This window comes from Chenopodium album, chromosome 12, assembly GCF_948465745.1.
Source record: "Chenopodium album chromosome 12, dcCheAlbu1.1, whole genome shotgun sequence".
In the NCBI taxonomy this organism is placed as follows: domain Eukaryota; kingdom Viridiplantae; phylum Streptophyta; class Magnoliopsida; order Caryophyllales; family Amaranthaceae; genus Chenopodium; species Chenopodium album.
In genome coordinates, this window is record NC_137845.1 from 11,152,498 (window position 1) to 11,170,642 (window position 18,145).

The window sequence follows — 18,145 nt, forward strand, 5'->3', positions numbered from 1 at the left end:
TCTTTTATCTTCAGGTCGAACAACATCACAAACCAATGAACCATATCAAATTTGTTAGGCATAAAAAGTGAATGCTGAACAGCTTGTAGCAATAACTATGATTAAAATCATCAATGTTACCCACTTACCCCTAAGTGTTAAGTACTTAAGTTATGTTGCCCTCACATACAAACCAATTTTAAACATTTATATTTCGGATATCGGATTGGATATTCAAAAATTTGAAAATTAATATCCGATCCGAATTTATATTCGATATTTGCTTTTTTGGATTGGATATATGGTTCTAAATGAAAATTCGGATCGATTTAATTCTTTGTTTTATCTAATATCCACATAAAAATTACCAATTTTCAACGTTGATTTAGAGCATATTTTTACTTGTATTAAATTATTAACTCATTTTAGTTGTAATTTGAATTTGGGTAACTTGTATCAAAACTTATTTTCCCTGTAACTTATTTTATCTAAACTTAGGGCCTGTTCTATTCAACTTAATTTCATCTCAGTTCAGTTTAGTTTAGCTCCAATTAGTTCAATTCAGCTCCAATCCATGAGTTAGCTAATGATACTGTTAATGACAATTAGTTTAGGCATGCCTTTGGGCTGATCTTTTTAAGTTCATCTTTATGTCTAATGATTTTGCTAATGATAATTAAAGTCAAATTTCATACTTTTTAGTATATATTACAACAACAACAACTAAAGCCAAATTTCATATTTTTTATATTATTATTATTATTATTATTATTATTATTATTATTATTATTATGCATTGTGCATTGTTCATTGTTCAAATGGTTACAATTTTTTATACACATTTTTACAGTTGAACTCTTTGGCAGATGAGAGTACTTCATACAAAAAAAAAAAAAAAAACCCTAATAGTGGATTAATATTGAACAATGGATTAATATCATTACTAATTCATAGTTAAAAATCATTAATCTATAGTCAAATATTTCAATTCAGCTAGCTCCAATCAATTCAGTTCAGTTATTTTCAGTAAATCGGAACAGGCCCTTATAAGTGAAAAATAGGCGGAATAAACAAAAGACCTTAATAGCCTTAATACTACTTCCGTTTCTTATTATGTGCAACAAAGGGGTATTATTTGTGAGACATAAAATATTCCTTTGTTGTACATAATAAGAAACGAAGGTAGTAAAAGAGCTTGGTATGAAGCAATATAATATGTGAGCTAGCACTAATTCGACTTAGATCCATAAATTCGTAGTCGTTTGGGTGAAAATACTCCTGTAGTCCTTTAGGAACTTACAGAGATTATGAAATTCTAACTTAATCCACGATAAACGAACAAACACAAAGCAATAAAAAAACTTTTGGGGGCTTACCACCAACATGAGCACTAATGAAAGCCCCTCAAAAGTTTCTCAACTGAGACCAAGAATAAGAGAGAGGAAAGGGAGAAAGTAAAGGAATACCTTTAAAAAAACAAAAGAAACCTGTCAATAAAGGTTAGGTATAACCTGTCCTAAGGAAATTTCTTGGAAAGAACTAGAAAAACTCTCCCAAGGAGAAACCCTAAAGGAAAGAATAATGAAATTATATTTACTTTTAAGGAGTACTTTTTAAATTAATCGCCAATAAATCACTTTATTAGTGGTTTTCCTTTAATACTTTTTTTTAAAAAACATATATATATATATATATATATATATATATATATATATATATATATATATATATATATATATATATATATATATATATATATATATATATATATATATATATATATATATAAATATAAATATGTGATATCTAATTATTGCTTTTCACTATCTTCTTTTATTTTAATAGCCGCGTAAAAACCTCAAATGTAACCTACGTTGTGGAAATGAGGGACTATTTAATACTTCGTGCCAAGGATACCCATTGTACAAAAATATTATAACCCTATACAAATTGAAGAAAGTGTGATCAAAGGGTAGATATCATGGACTTATAAACGCAATCTTAAAACACTCAGTTACAACCAATTCACATCCTCTTATTTATTTTCTCTGTACAATTCATACTCTACAGATTTTCTTCGATAGTATTCACACTCTATAACTTAGGGCTTGTTCATATTTACTGAACTGAGCTTAACTGAACTGAACTGAACTGATTGGAGCTGAACTGAACTGAACTGAACTGATTGGAACTGAACTGAACTGAACTGAATTGAGCTGAAATGAATATTTTATGTGAGAGGGAAATTAAGAGCTGAACTGAACTGAACTGAACTGAACTGATTGGAACTGAACTGAACTGAACTGAACTGATTGGAGCTGAACTGAAATTAAGTAAATGTGAACAGACCCTTAGTCACACATATAGCCATATAGGTAATAAATTTGCACTAAAATTAACACAAATAGCCATATGGAGTTATGGACAATAAATAATAAAGTGGTAATTCAATAAATCAATAGTCCCACATTAGGTAAAACTTGAATATGTCTATGTAACATACACACTTTTTATACTTGTAAGATTAACTAAATTATTGTATATATGTATGGTTCAAAATGTGTATTTTTATTTTAGAAATAAAAAACAACCAAAGTGGATAATGGAGTGGCACCACCACCACTACTACCACCATCCTCCACCATCCAAGGATGTTTTATGTCAGTCACGTGTGTCACGTGCCAAGGACAGTTTTTTTAATTTTTTTTTCTAAGGAAAAAATACATATATTTTTTTTCATTATTTGTGTGAAAAAATCATTAAAAATAATTTATTTCCATGACAAGAAATAAAAAAAATAAAAGCCAAATATGGTGGTAAATCTCTAGATTCACTCCCCTTTTTTTAGGCAAAAAAAAAAAAAGCAAAAAGTAATTAATGATTTTAATTATAATTAGCAAAGATAATCGCACACATTCATACTCGAAATAACGGCCATTTGACCCACTAATTAAAATCCCCGCAAAAATAATTTCTTATTACCCTCCAAAAAATATATAAATATTAAAGTAAAAATATTTATTTTTAGCGCAGAAAAGGGAAGAAGTTTGGGAGAAAGAAAGAGGAGAGAGAAAGTGAGACTAGACACGGCGTTTCATTTCATTTCATAGTCTTTCAAGCACAAATCTCAAGCAATATTTATTTTCTTCCTTTTTTTCCTTGATTTTTTTTTTTCCTTTTTTAATATTTAATCTGGGTATATAAGTGCATAAATTAGTATCATACAAAACAAGGGTTATGTTGTGGGAGTAAACACTGGAGTAATTATTATAGTCTCAATCAATTGCAACGGCTATTTCTGAAGTAGTGAGATTTTGGTTTTTGGGGTGAAAAAGTTTGATTAATCTTATGGATTTATATAATGATAAGTATGTTTACTGTTATTTGTTCTTAATTTTTGTTTTTGATTTTTATTGGGATTTTTTGGTTGATGGGGTTGGTTAAGGAATGCAGTTTTTGTGATTGATTTTTTCTGGATTTTTGTGATAAAAATGTGGATTGTTGATGGTGGTTAGTTTATAATTTGTGGGTTGATTTCTGAATTTTGCATAAAAAAATAATGCTTGATTTTTCTATTTTTTGGGGGTTTTGATGTGTATGAATTTTGGGTTTATTTGCTTGGTTTTGGTTGATTTTTGAGTGGTTTATCAGTTTATAGGATTTGGGTTTTGACTTGATTAGTGGGTTTTGTTGGATTTCTGAATTTCTGGAAATAATTTTTTGGTGGGGTGGAGGGTTTGATGAGTAGCAGTTTTTTGTGTTTTCTCAAGAAATTCTCAATTGTTTTATGTTGGGCAGTAATTTGTGTATATTAATCTACATCTTCTTGTTGATTTTTGCTTTTTCCCGCCTTGCTGCTTGGATTTAGATGCTTGATTGCATGCTCTACATTGGATTAGGATTTTAGCAAAATTTAGACATACATATCATACATTTTGCTTGTTTACTCTAAGGAATTCAGCAGCATGATAGCATTGTTGTATGTGAATTTGCATTGAGTGGATTTTTGATGTTTTCATTCATAATTGTTCTACTTGTTTCAATGGGATGAAGCCCTTGGGCTAATTCGTGCTATCTTGGTTTGGATTCGCATTTTATTTGTTTTCGATTGTAATTTGAGTTGCATTTAGTTTGGTGTGCCTCTCCTATTAAGTAATTCATAAGTTTAATTTCAATGTTTATGATTTTTTGTTGTGTCGAGTTTGATTGTTTATGATTTAGTTGTCTATTGCTTCATATAATGATAGAAATGTATCTGATTATGGTATATCTTTTTTGATACTTATTAGGGAATCATGGAAATGGCCAGGGGAAGAGTATCTTCTTAGAAAGGAACCTAATTGCGGTGAGCTCTTAATTAAGCTGTAAATGCATTTGTAATTATTAGTTTTTTTTTTTATGATATCTTATTAGTACCTTTATAGCAGATATGGCCAAAGCTAAATGTATGTTGAATGGTATGACTGTAACTCAAAATGAAGAAGACATTTCATACATGATTGAGGAATCCACTCCGATTAAGGCTTGTGGTGACTTGGCTTATCAATTTAATAACTCTGGTGAGACCTCTATCTTCCAAACAATCCCCTTCAATTGGACAATTTTGTGTTTATTATCAAGTGTTTATGACATTGTTAGTTACAGAGATTATGAGTAAGACTCCTCAAGATGGTAAAGAGTACACTTCTCAAGTTAAGCGACGGCGTGTGCTGGACTTTGATAATACTGCTGATGATATTACATCCTCATTTCTCAAATCCAAGGTTGATTCTTGACTATTGCTTTATTTGTGAAGTTATTAATGTATGAAGTAAGAACTGTCTTTAATTATTGTATGTCTACTTGTTTTTATGTAATGCTGCTACAGAACAATGTTCTTAGGCATACCTAATAGGAATCTATTTCCTTTGTCCTCCTCTTCGTAAATGCGAATTATGTTACAGATACTATGTCAAATACTTGTGATCTATACAATTTATTCATGTATTTTATATTCTCCTGGCACTTGAGTTTTTATCTCTAGGCAACTTTTTGTGTATTTTGAACCCAAGTGCGTTTGGAGCTTGTGTAGAATTGTGGACATCAAATTCAGCCTTGTTTGTTTTTCTTTACAGGAAAGGATTGATTCTTTCGATGACATTGATATACTACCTGAAATGTCAGAGTGGGAAGCTTGCTTGCAAGGTTTGCTTCTTTTAGTCATGGGATTTGAATAGGGTTTGTGCATTTGTTATATGACTTATATTTGACAATCTATCTTTTTCAGAGGATTTGTGTTTTGAGGATTTAGTTCAATCTGAAGCTTGGCTTGCTGATTGCCTTATTGACACCGACATGAATACTAGTTCCGATGATGGGTATGTAATTTACTTAATTTTACAAATTCATGTTATTTTCTTGATCTATTTGTTGCTCAGTGTGCTTGAATGGATCCCATTGAAATGCAGGAATGCTGCTGTCACATCTGACATTCAAATTGGTATCAATGGTATGCCTGATGCAAATTTGTGTAGTGTTCTTAAAGAAGTTTGTAAATATACATGATCCTTGGTATTAATACCGATTTGTGTTTCCAGAGGTTTGCAATATCACTCCTGATTCAGGACCCAATATGTCACAGCGACCAGTCAGAAGTTCTCGAAATGTTATTTTTAAAGGTACTTTGCATTTCTTCTTGTGCTTTGCGTTTCAGTGACTCAATTCTTGGGCTTAATAATACCTATGATGCTTATACCTTGCAATACTTAAAATGGGATTTATCTGACAATATCTCATCTGGCTGTTTATGAAACGCAGGCAGGAAGTCTTTCATGAGAGCACCATCAAAACTTCCTTCCTCTGTTGCTTATCCATTTGATTTCATTAAACCCTCTGGAGTTCGTGGAGATGTGACTCTTAAAGACATAAATCAGCGGATACTTACTCCACCTCCATCGAAATCCAAGCAAGTTAAGGAAGACCCTGCCTACCCTACTTCAGCCTTTTCTGGGAAACCTGTTGTTGGTAAAACCAAAATCCCAACTCAAGGAGGAAAAGGTAGCATTACAATTATGAGAACAAAAGGATGAATGCTAAGCCATCTTCCCATTTCTGCGGCTCCATTTTGCCCTTTTTGTTCCTATCATCCGGGGGCTGTGATATGGTTTGGCATTGTATTGCAAGGTCAGTTTAATTATATATCTATGCATTACACAAATGTACAACACATGGAAGTGTTAGTGCACGAGAAATGCAACTGTTGCAAGATTGAGAGCTGATTTTTGTGCAAATCTTTTGGTTCTTCGGGCGGCTACAATTTCAGGGGTATTCTTTAGCCTGTTACAAAATATGTAGCTTAGATTTTATAAATCCTTAAATTATTTTGGCGGTCTGTACATGGTTATCTATTGGTTCATGAAATACAAATTTCTTGATGTATCTACTTGATGTTGCTTCTAAACATTGGGATGGATTGAAAAGAGTTGTTTTTGAGGTAGAGATTTGCTTCTTATTCCCAAGCGTTAGTTATCATTGAAGCTTTTTAATTATTGCAAATAATTGATTTAGTAATGTTATTTGGACCCAAATTTATGTGAAAAAAGGAGGGTATGACAAATAAGAAAAAGAAAAGGACTTGTCCAATCAATGTAGTATAGATTAGTCAATGCTTTACTTGCATTTGATTGGACTGTTTTAGGCTCCTTGGTTAGACTTATGTTACCTAATTCTCAACATGAAAGATTGGTATGGGAACATAATTTGCTACCTAGATGATAGTTCAAATTATGTACTAAATTAAGTTTGAATTGTCTTTTTTTTTTTTGGTGTTTAGAGAGCCACAAGGATGTGGGTGAGAATCAATCTTAGGATCTCCTGAAACCGAGAGAGAAGCTTTAACCACTTGAGCTATCCCCTCACTCTCAATTAAGTTTGAATTGTAGTTTATGACGAGTTTAGCAAAATTGGCAACATAGGGTGGGACTAAATTTGGGTCCAACATCGTAAAATTTTTAATTTACCAAGTTTTAGTAGCAATTTGGCTTAAGTTTGATCTCTGTTTGGATTTGGCTTAAGCTGTATCTAATCATTAATCAAGTTTTGGATTTTTTTTTTTTTAAATGCAATTAACTCCGAAAATTCGACAATTTTATTCCAAACCAATTTGATTTAGGATTAGGGTGGTATTTGATCCAATTTAGAAATCCAAATTAATGTAAATTCCTTTTTTATTTTTTCCTTTTTTTTTTGGCATAGTGGCTCACTAGCTAGTTTATGAACCTATTATCAACCCATAAGTTTTATGTAACTCTAAAAAAACCAACAAACCAAAAATTACATTACCATACTAATTATTTTAAAAGAATTAAACCCTCAATCAACTCAATCTCATCTGATTTAATAATGATCACATTGAAATTGATAATATGATTTGGATTGGATTAAATCCAAATTGCATTGCTAGCATTAAAGCAATCACTTTTTATCGTTATTGTATGATTTATAATATTCACTCATTTGACATATATGTGTAGATTATAGTTATAATTAAATAATTTGGGATATTCATAAGATGATTAACTTTCAAGTCTAGGAATTTTAGTGAGGTGTAAGCAAATAAGTAAGCCTGTTGATTAATAAGTAAGCCTGTTGATTAATTATTATAGATATAGGATGATTTTATATGATGTACACAAATTAATGCAATCAAAAGTTGAAGATACACGTCGTTCACACTCACACTCACACATATATGTATACATACAAACTAAACAAACATTTTTCTATTATAAAAGATATTTCTTTAATAATTGAAAATTCACAAATTAATCACACTACTACGAAACTTATAATTATTGATTAGGATAAATGTATATTATTAGTAAAAACGGCTTATCTTAATTTCAAAAATTTAGGAACTGGTTTGATTGGTTCCTATTCAGATTTGACAACCAGTTATGCTCAACCCTAGTACATATAAACACCAATGGATTTATCAATGACCTAAAAATTAGAGTAAAATGTGATTCAACAAGTATTTTGGTCCTCCACCAACTGTACTTATCTCCTGGGAATTAGAGATAAAGTTGTGGGCATGCTTGCCTACTTTGAGGGGAAAAAAAAAGAATAAACATAATTAATAAATTACTAATACTACACTAAAGAAAAGACGTTGGAAGTTATATTAGATTGTTATATTTTTGTACTTTGTTTCTTCTTGTGTTTCCACCTTTGTTTGCTTTGACACTTTTATAGCCTTTTTTTCTAATTAATTTGCAAAGTTAAAGTTGTTTAGTAGCTTAATATGGCAATTAAAATTAAAAAAGGGTTTTATTATTTGATTAATTTGGTTTTGGTAAAAGTCGAGGAGGTTCATTGAGATGCCCAAAATTCTCTTCTTTGAGTTGTCATTTTCTGATAAATTTGTAACCTTTTCTTTCTTGTCACTGTTTATTTGTGGGACAATTCATAATTTCTTATGTAACATTGGTTAGAATTTTTAATGCTATCACGTGGAACTTGGGTTATTTTAACTAGGGTATATGTGTATGTACTCGCTCGGGTAAATCGTAGCAAATTGCGTAATTGTTTGATTAAGCATAGAATTAAAGTAGTAAACTAGTGTATGGCTCGGGTGATGCTTCGGTTTGCTAGTTTGTACTTGTTTAATTTGCTAATTAAATTCGACTGTTTAGATAGTAAGATTTGTTGGTTTCGAGTTTAAGTCTTGCTATAAACATTTTTTTAGTTGTCAAACTCAATCATTACATAATGGAAACAAATAGTATAATAAGTCACAAATTAACTTATCTAAGTTAACTATAATTTTGTTGGATAGAAAAACACAATTAATAAATGGCTAAAATGGTAAGACTCTTAACTTAAGACTTGTTGCTCTTGAGTTCAAGTCTTGTTATAAGCATTACGTGGAACAGATTCTGTTTTAGAAACGCTTGTTAATATATAAGTATAAATTGTGTAATAGTTTGATTAATCATATGAGTATTATTTCGTAGTAAGTTTTCTTGTTTATAGTTTATTTTTTAAAAATTTAGAAAACTTGTTAATTACCTTACCCCAATTAACTTAAATATGAAAATAATTTCTTCATTTTGTAGGTAACAATTAGTTTTCTTTTTAATATTTAAGATAGACTAAAATTCATAGTAATTTTCAATAACTTTTATCAATACTTTGGCTTACAAGCTCAATATATCCCGTGCATTAGCATGAGTACATTCTAACTCCTCTAATTCCGAAGTCATAAACTATCCTAGATTCCTAGTGCACCACATTTCTACACACGCCTAACGTACGGAGCATGTATCATCCATTCATGATTCATCCTCAAAGATATACTAGTTGTGAAATGGAATATTGACAGAATTATAAATATATGTAGGTAAGAAATATTGTATGTGGACGCCACTAAGCATTGCTTTCAACCACAATTGTAAATGTAAATGTAAATGAGTTGAAAAGTCATAAAGATATGTAACATATGTTTATGTAATTTGAATGTGAAGCATGTCAGCTTTACCAATAGTAAGTAATTTAAAGGAGAGTATAGCATGGGTAAGATATGGGAATTTGTACTTTGAAAATTTTGATTGCTTATACTAATACTACTTGTGTAAGTTGTCTTTGTAATGTTGTTGTAATATGCCATCAATATGTCTAGATTATTAATAATTTGCGTCTACATTCTAAGGACAGTCGATTCATTGTCCAATCGTTAGTAGAATAATAACAGACTCATATGAGTCAACTCTCTGCATTATTTATAGATTCACGATAAAAAGAGAAGAAAAGAAACTAAATGGGAAATAGCTACACAGGAAACTCAATCACATAAGCAATCTTCCATCTTGATACATATTGAGAATAAACTAACAAAATCATACCTGACTGTGTTTTTTAACATATATAAATCACGAACATTACTCAAAATGAAGTTCGTAAACGATAAATTTAAAGTATATTTCGTAACTATTTTGTGAAACAGAGGTAGCATTAGCTTTAGCCTTTAGGAGGTTAGACATAATTTAAGGGCTCCCTTTATGCTAGAAAACCCAGAAGCCTTGCACCAACCATATAAAGCCGTTGCAATCAAATAAAAATGGAGGGAAATAAGTGGTCTATTTGATATAAAGCCGTTGCAATCAAATTTAAACGGCCCAAGTACCCAAGCCTGTTATAATTCTATCTAATCATCTTGCATGACCCAATTGCAATTCTTAGCATAAGCCCAAATGAAGCCCAACTTTAATAAAGTATAAGGCCCAAAGTGGGCCCAAGCTTGAACAAGTAGCGTGAAAGGTTGATTGAAAGGGTAATGGATTTGGGCGGCAAAAGTTTGGTTTATATAGAAACAAATTGCTGACTTTGATTTTTCCCAGAATTATTATTCACGGATGAAGAATGTCTCAAACCCAGAATTTACAGTAGAAGATATTCTGAAACAGAGAGGTTGCTAAAACAGGATATTCGGTTATCTGGGGAGTTGTGGTATGGTGTTGTTGGATACGCGAGTGTTAATTAGTTTAATTGGTTTGATTTTAAGAGTTTATGTTCTAAAACCATCATCACTTCTGGTATAAAAATTTATACCATCTCTCTCTCTCTATCACTTTCTCACTCATCCACATCATTTATACCACAATACAATATACTTTCTCCAAAAATCACCCCATCTATGATATAAAAAAAGTTTACCACCACACTTTCTCTCTCCTATATGTATTAATTATACAATTAATTTAAATATATTTATACTTTATTTTATTATTGGAAATAACTAATTAATGTTTGTAAAGTTAATTAAATAAAATAAGCAATTTAGGTAGTAAAAAGCGAATTCGAAAAAATATATAAAACTATATCAATATGGGTGTCTATGTGTAGGTCTTGAAAAATTATGAACAATGGTAATTTTTTCATAATTATTTATTTTATAATTTTTTCTTAAAATGCAATTGAAAAAAAAAATATAAAAGATACATGATAACCAGGCCACTTGGCGTGACCTCGTTAGTTTATGTTACACGGGGACCAAAGCGAATTGTTACCATGGGATGGTATATACCATTCCATAGTATACTTTTACACCACCATTGTAGTAAAAATTATCATATTTTACATGAATATTTACACCGTGGTATAAAATTATACCATGAGTGTTGATGCTCTAAATTTGATATAAGTAAATGATTATATTAGGTAATATAGTTTGTGCCTCTCTTTAAGGGCCCGTTCTCTTCGGCTTAGTTTCAGTTCAGTTCAATTCAATTCAGCTTATTTCAATAAATCAGAACAGATCCTAAGGTCTTCTATAGAATTAGAAAATTTTAACTAAAAATATTAGAAAATTTCTACAGATATTTGACACCCGAGTATACTTAAAGAAAAGCATATTTTAGGGCATTTTTGTGAGGTGTATGAAAATAATGCCATTCACGTCATGCATAGTAACTATACGATACGGAGTACAAGATAATGTGCGGAAATACTGCAACGCTGTATGCACTAGTATTCCATATATACATGTCTTTTTAATGGTAAGCGGGTACAAATGTGTGCATAACTAACACTATACGCAAACTAACCTCATACACTTATTATTGTCTTCTCAATATTACGTGGGTATAAACGTACACATGACTTGCAATACACGTACATAAAATGTCATACACGTATTGTTATACTTTTATTGCAAGTCCATACAACCATTACATTTCAAAGAGATGGAGTGAATTAGTCTGGCCTATTGATTTGTACTTATACCCACCCTGTTTTCTTAGGCTCTGATTTCATTAAATGTTCTCCAATTAAAAATCACAATTATTTTTATTGGAGTTTGATCAACTTCCTACAATTGAGACCTAATCAACATGTTAAATTTGGTAAAAAAAAGAATAGTCGAGGTTTGGATAGTTTTCTTTAGGCATGTCTTTAAATTTTTTCCTATCTTACTCCTTGCCCCATAAAAGCCAACCCCGTACCCCCACCCTTTTTTTCGTCAAAAACTTGAACAGTTTGTCCCATCAGTTCAATTACCTCTATTATAAAAGTAAACTCTTAAAAGAAGTTTTTTGTCTATCTAATTCTATTATCAAATACTCGAATAAGTTTGTCCCATGAGTTTTATTATCTCTATTATATAAGTCAACTCTTGAGAAGTTTGGTGTTTATGTAAAATACCTAAAATGTCATCATTGCTTTGAAAGGTGAAGCACATTGCATTCAATATATGATAACTAAAGGATGGCCTAGCATCAGACCATCCTTTAGTTACCTTGCATTGATTATGGTAACTAAAGAGTAGTTTATTAGTAGTATAAGCTAACTCTTACAAAATTACTTTTTTTTTTTGGTTTGTTTTATTTTTAAGGTATTCGTAATTTCTTATCAATTGTATAAAGCCAACTATTAGATTATGTAAATAATTTAGTGTATATTTTTGTATTTTACTAATGTATTTTAGCTTTTTTAGCCCTAATCCTAGTATATTATTGTATTTTTGTTTTAAACGGTAAGAAAAAAGAAAACATTAAGACCCCTTCCTCATGAGGGGAATTCCTAATGCAAAGTACTTGTATATATTGATGTTTAATGAATAAGAAAGGCACAACAAATATTCTCAATACTTCATGAAATTTAAAACACACATCACATGTATTTAGATCACTACTTATTGAAAGTCGGTTAGTTTATTTGTTTATGTTAATATTGCATATGTGTCAAGTATATCTTTTAGGATGGAGTTTTAGGCAAGTTAGATCTCCTTTGTTTATATACTAGATTAACTCCCGTGCAATGCACGGATATAATAAAAGAATTTATAATTGTGTAAATTGCAAAGACATTTCAGTTATAATACGTAAAATCTTTGTATTACATACGATATTATTGACATAAACCAAACTACAAAATTAAAATAATATAAACAAAAGAAAATTCACGTCTACAATTAAATTTAGCGAACTTTGTAATTAGATGGAATAATCACATATATAAAAAGGTTGATATTTGTTTTCTTTAAGATTTTAAAAAGGTTCTTAAAAGAAAAGGTAATGAAAAATTGAAAACTAAAAAGTTTATTGTAATGTATTAAACTACTTTGCAATCAATTTTTTAGATTTTTTTTTATAAAAAAATATAAAAGGAAAAAAAAATAAAGAAAAAAGTTAACACGTATACAATTTAAAAAAGTGATTATATCACCAGTTGTTATTTTAATAATATTTATAGATTTGTATCCATTATTTGTTCCTCTTCTCCATCATCCAAGACACGATATATCTTTGTAGTAAAAAACATTATATGAGGAAAAGCATATTCCATTATCCCACATCAAATTCTTTTTCGATCTCAATAAAAAAAATCATTATTATAATTCATTAAAAAAATACAGCACTTCTTATCAAACAACACTCACAATCTCATTATAAAATGCGTAGTAAGAAGCATCGAACTTCAATTCCCTGTTTCTCTCTCTTCCAGCACCCAGTAATTATTCATCAGTTTGAGCACAGAACACGCTAAATTATGTCAAAGCTCTGAAACCAATCAACAATCGCGTTACTTTTATTCACTTTCTCTCTCCTACTATTTTCTCTCTCCTCTTCTTCAGCTCAAATCCCGACTACCCTTGATGGCCCGTTTAAGCCCGTTACTATGCCGTACGATGTCAGCTTGCGCGGCAACGCCGTCGATTTGCCGCCGTCCGATATTAGGGTTCAACGCCATGTTAATGGGTTTCAACCTGAGCAGATTTCTGTCACTCTTTCTTCTGATTATCATTCCGTTTGGATTTCTTGGATCACAGGTTTGAATCTTTCCTTTCAATTGATTTTTGGAGAATTCGATTTTTTTAGCTTTGGGAGTGATTGAGCTGAATGGAGCTAAAATATCTGTTTGAATTTGATAATTTTTTGTGATATTTAAAGTTTTAACTATTTATTTCAGAAATTGTAGAAATTGATGATTGATTTGATTGCATGGTGTTTTTGTGAATTGATTTGGAAAGTTTGTTTGCGAAATTGTTTGATGATGTTGTCATTTATTGCATGCATGTTTATTGGTTACGTAATTTCTCAATGTTCAATTTTCTAAATTAGTGGTTTCGGGCCGGGTAGTCGGGTTGATGTAAAAACAAGAAATAATTAATATTGCTTAAGATGCAATTTGACGTTAATTTGAATCAAGGAAATTGAATTTTTAAATATATATATGCTCTGATTTATTTATGATAATGATAATGTCAGCTTTAATTGCCAAATTGCTGTAGAAAACTATACTTAAAGAGTACATAATTAATGGTTAGGAATTTGGTTGATTGTCTTGTTGATCTTATTAAAATTTTCCAATTTGGGGTTAGTTCTATAATAAAGATTTTAACTTTTGATAATTTTTGATGAATTTATTTACCTTGCTACTGATTTCTGATCTTGTTTGTAACATTATATATCCAAAATCCAATCTTGTAAGACAACTTTTTTGATCAAGCATCATGATTGTGGAATTGAATGTCATGTAGATGGAGTAATTTGAACTAATAACACGACAACTAAATCTGTTAGTAACTTAGTATTAAGTATTAAGTTAATGTCAAGCCATGATGTATGGTTATTTTTGATTTATGTAGTGGGTTTTGTTGATAGCATCATTAATGTTGTAGACAGTAGCAATGGTTCTATCTATATTCTATATCGACTATATGAGTGTAGATTTGGAACACAATTACACAATGATGCTCAAGATATGTTATTAAGATGCAAATGCTGGATGATTTTTTTTTTTTTTTTTTTTTTTTTTTTTTTTTTTTTTCAGGGGAATTCCAGATTGGGTATGACATAAAGCCGTTGAATCCTGAATCCGTCAAGAGTGTTGTTCATTTTGGGGCATTGCAGCACAAATTAACTCATGAAGCAACTGGATATTCTCAAATTTACAGTCAGCTTTATCCTTACGAAGGCCTTCAGAATTATACTTCTGGAATAATCCACCATGTTCGTCTCACAGGTATATTGGATTCTAATAATTATGTAAACTTTTAGTTTCCCTGGCGAATTAGGGTTAGAATTCGGAAACCTTCCAATTTTGCATTCTAGGAAAGTTAATACAATATCATGTGGAATGAGAAAGCAAAGGTAGAAACAGCAAGAACTTTGATTGGAAAACCTTCCAATTTTGCATTTTAGGAAAGATAATACAATATCATGTGAAATGAGATAGCAAAGGTAGAAACAGCAAGAACTTTGATTGGAAAGGAAAATGTGTAACTATGGGTTTTATCATAATGATTTTTACAGCCAATGAGGTATTGGCCTCTTTGTATATGTTGTATCCTTTCTGTTAAGATTGATCTCCTCCTCTGTATTTTGTTTCCTTGCATTTTAATCAATTACATATTACCAATTATGAGGAAAGTAAGATCCTTTAGAAATGTTAACATTATTATAGGGATAATGTTGCTGGAAAGGACTGATGTGGACAACATGATTTTAGAACCATGTCACTTAAGTTGATATTCTTATTCTTGATAGCGTTTTTGTTTAACCTCGCACTTGTAGTACTAGTATATTACACCTGGAGTTGTATTGTACTTCGTAGCATAAAACCACCATGTCAGTTTGGCAAATTGTTTTCACATTCTGAGCTCTGTCTGGTCTTTTTTCTGTGTAGGGTTGAAACCTAATACATTGTACTACTATCGATGTGGAGATCCCTCGATACCAGCCATGAGCGGCCTGTTCCATTTCAAGACTATGCCAGTTCCTGGACCTCATAGTTATCCTGGAAAAATTGCAATTGTTGGTGACTTGGGTCTTACATATAACACAACAGCCACCATTAGTCACATATCTAGAAATCAACCAGATCTTCTTCTCCTGGTTGGTGATGTGACCTATGCAAACCTGTATCTCACTAATGGAACTGGCTCTGATTGTTATTCCTGCACTTTTCCAGAAAGCCCGATTCATGAAACGTATCAGCCCCGTTGGGATTATTGGGGAAGGTGATGCCATCCTCATTTCTATATCTTTATTATATTGATTGTGGCAGAAATATTAGTTATGCTGACTTCCTATGAAATGATTCTTCACAGGTTCATGCAGAATTTGATATCTAGGGTTCCGATAATGGTGGTTGAAGGAAATCATGAAATAGAGGAACAAGTTGATCATAAAACTTTTGAAGCATACAGTTCCCGATTTGCTTTTCCATCAAAAGAGAGCGGATCAACATCTACATTCTACTATTCGTTTAATGCCGGGGGAATACATTTCATAATGCTTGGGGCTTATATTGCTTACAATGAATCAGGTACTCTGAGCTCTTTTGGTTATGTGATTTTCTTGCATCAGAAAGTGAAAATGTCCATTTCTAATCTTTTCTTTTCAGCTGTTCAATACAAATGGTTGGAGAGAGACTTGGCTAAAGTTGACAGAGATGTGACTCCATGGCTTGTTGTTGCATGGCATCCACCATGGTACACTTCTTACAAAGCTCATTACAGAGAAGCAGAGTGCATGAGAGTTGCAATGGAAGACTTGCTCTATTCTTATGGTGTAGATGCAGTCTTCAATGGACACGTAAGAACCATAATGTCACATATGATACACGTAGTGTAGAACTCATTGGATTAGATTAGTGAACAATTTACTACATACCCATCACAACTTAAGAGCAGATATGTTAATTTAAGCCATCATTGAATGATTGCATTTGACGGACTTGAACTTAGTTCTTTGACATAGATAATGACAATTAGCTTTAATATTTGTGTGTTATGCTGTTGCAAGCCTTCATTGAGTGACGGCAGTCAGCTGATGAGAGCATAGTTCTTTGACATAGGTAGACATGACGTTTCTTTTATCTTCCTAAGTGAATGTGTCTACATAGTCAAAAATTCAGGATTAAGTGCAAATGCACTGCTTGCAATTGGTTGTTATCTTACATCTACTCTTTACTTTTGTTTTCCTGTAATCACATCAATTCTGCACACTGCTGAATAACATTGCTGGATGCAACTTCAGGTACATGCCTATGAGAGATCAAACAGAGTATATAATTATACCCTAGATCCTTGTGCTCCTATTCACATTACAATAGGGGATGGGGGTAATCGAGAGAAGATGGCAGTTGAGCATGCTGATGAGCCTGGAAATTGCCCTGAGCCATCAACGACTCCAGATAAATTCATGGGTGGCTTCTGTGCTGCAAACTTTACATCTGGTCCAGCTGCAGGCAACTTCTGCTGGGATCGTCAGCCAGATTTCAGTGCATACAGAGAGAGTAGCTTTGGCCATGGAATTCTAGAGGTTTCCTTTTCCCTATCCTTATCCTATTTATTCTTGCAGAATTTTAGTTCATGCACTTAATTGTATACATGCCTCCCATTCAAGCCTAATAAAATCCTTCGTGGTTATATGATTTGCAGGTGAAAAATGCTACTTATGCCCTTTGGACTTGGTATAGAAATCAAGATAGTGAGAAAGTGGCTGGAGATCAGATTTACATAGTGAGGCAGCCAGATGCCTGCCCTAATCAACGCAGGGTAACTAAAGGATGGTCGGATGCTAGATAATTTACTCGGAAGCAACGGTGGATATTCGTTGGGTGTGTTATCTAAATTATGCATAAATATATCATGGCTTAGTGGATACATGTCCAACTTTTACATTAAAGGTCGGGTATCAAATATTGGCCTCCTTATTTATGGTCCAAGATTAGCCACTGCTCAGAAGTCTCGGGATAGTTATACTCTGGTAGGCTAGAAAAAAAAAAAAAAAAAAAAAAAAAAAAAAAACCCGCACGTGCTGCCACTCAGACCTTAGACTGGTGATAAAAAGCGCCAACAATTCCATAGGCTATTGGTAGTTTTGTATTGAAAATAGTCATGAAGTATTGTAATGGTGCAGCACCTCATTTTTTTCCCCAATAGGTTACTTCTGGCATTGGCCAATATTGTTGTTGTATCATTAGTGATTTGTTAGAAAGATGTACTTTAGAGTATGCTGCTTTTGTAAATACGCTATTGAATTAAAATTATAATTTACCTCATTTACAGCGTTAGGTATTTTCTCATATGTAAACTTGGCCACAATGTTGGTCACTGTCTGTCTGAAGCTCTCTGTAGGGTATGTTTTGCTCAATTATCCTCTTACAGTCTTACCTAACGAAG

General features: G+C 31.7%; 2 protein-coding genes across 3 annotated transcripts; both read left to right on the top strand.

The window, feature by feature from the left end:
* The first annotated feature begins 3,059 nt into the window (after nucleotides 1–3,059).
* On the top strand, nucleotides 3,060–6,454 carry LOC145571977 (protein XRI1-like). 2 transcript variants are annotated; one of them, XM_081630993.1, is made up of 9 exons: nucleotides 3,060–3,347; nucleotides 4,269–4,324; nucleotides 4,407–4,538; nucleotides 4,618–4,742; nucleotides 5,094–5,163; nucleotides 5,246–5,336; nucleotides 5,427–5,467; nucleotides 5,556–5,636; nucleotides 5,776–6,454. In XM_081630993.1, the coding sequence occupies exons 1-9, from the start codon at nucleotides 3,328–3,330 to the stop codon at nucleotides 6,045–6,047; spliced, it is 888 nt and encodes a 295-aa protein (XP_081487119.1). In that variant the 5' UTR covers nucleotides 3,060–3,327; the 3' UTR covers nucleotides 6,048–6,454. The 2 variants fall into 2 exon arrangements, with proteins under 2 accessions (XP_081487119.1, XP_081487120.1); XM_081630994.1 differs by having other exon boundaries at nucleotides 4,624–4,742.
* A 6,911-nt stretch (nucleotides 6,455–13,365) lies between these two features.
* Nucleotides 13,366–18,034, top strand: LOC145571978 (purple acid phosphatase 15-like). Its single transcript, XM_081630995.1, has 7 exons — nucleotides 13,366–13,783; nucleotides 14,788–14,979; nucleotides 15,643–15,976; nucleotides 16,067–16,284; nucleotides 16,363–16,553; nucleotides 16,998–17,282; nucleotides 17,402–18,034. The coding sequence occupies exons 1-7, from the start codon at nucleotides 13,633–13,635 to the stop codon at nucleotides 17,546–17,548; spliced, it is 1,518 nt and encodes a 505-aa protein (XP_081487121.1). The 5' UTR covers nucleotides 13,366–13,632; the 3' UTR covers nucleotides 17,549–18,034.
* Nucleotides 18,035–18,145: the final 111 nt, after the last annotated feature.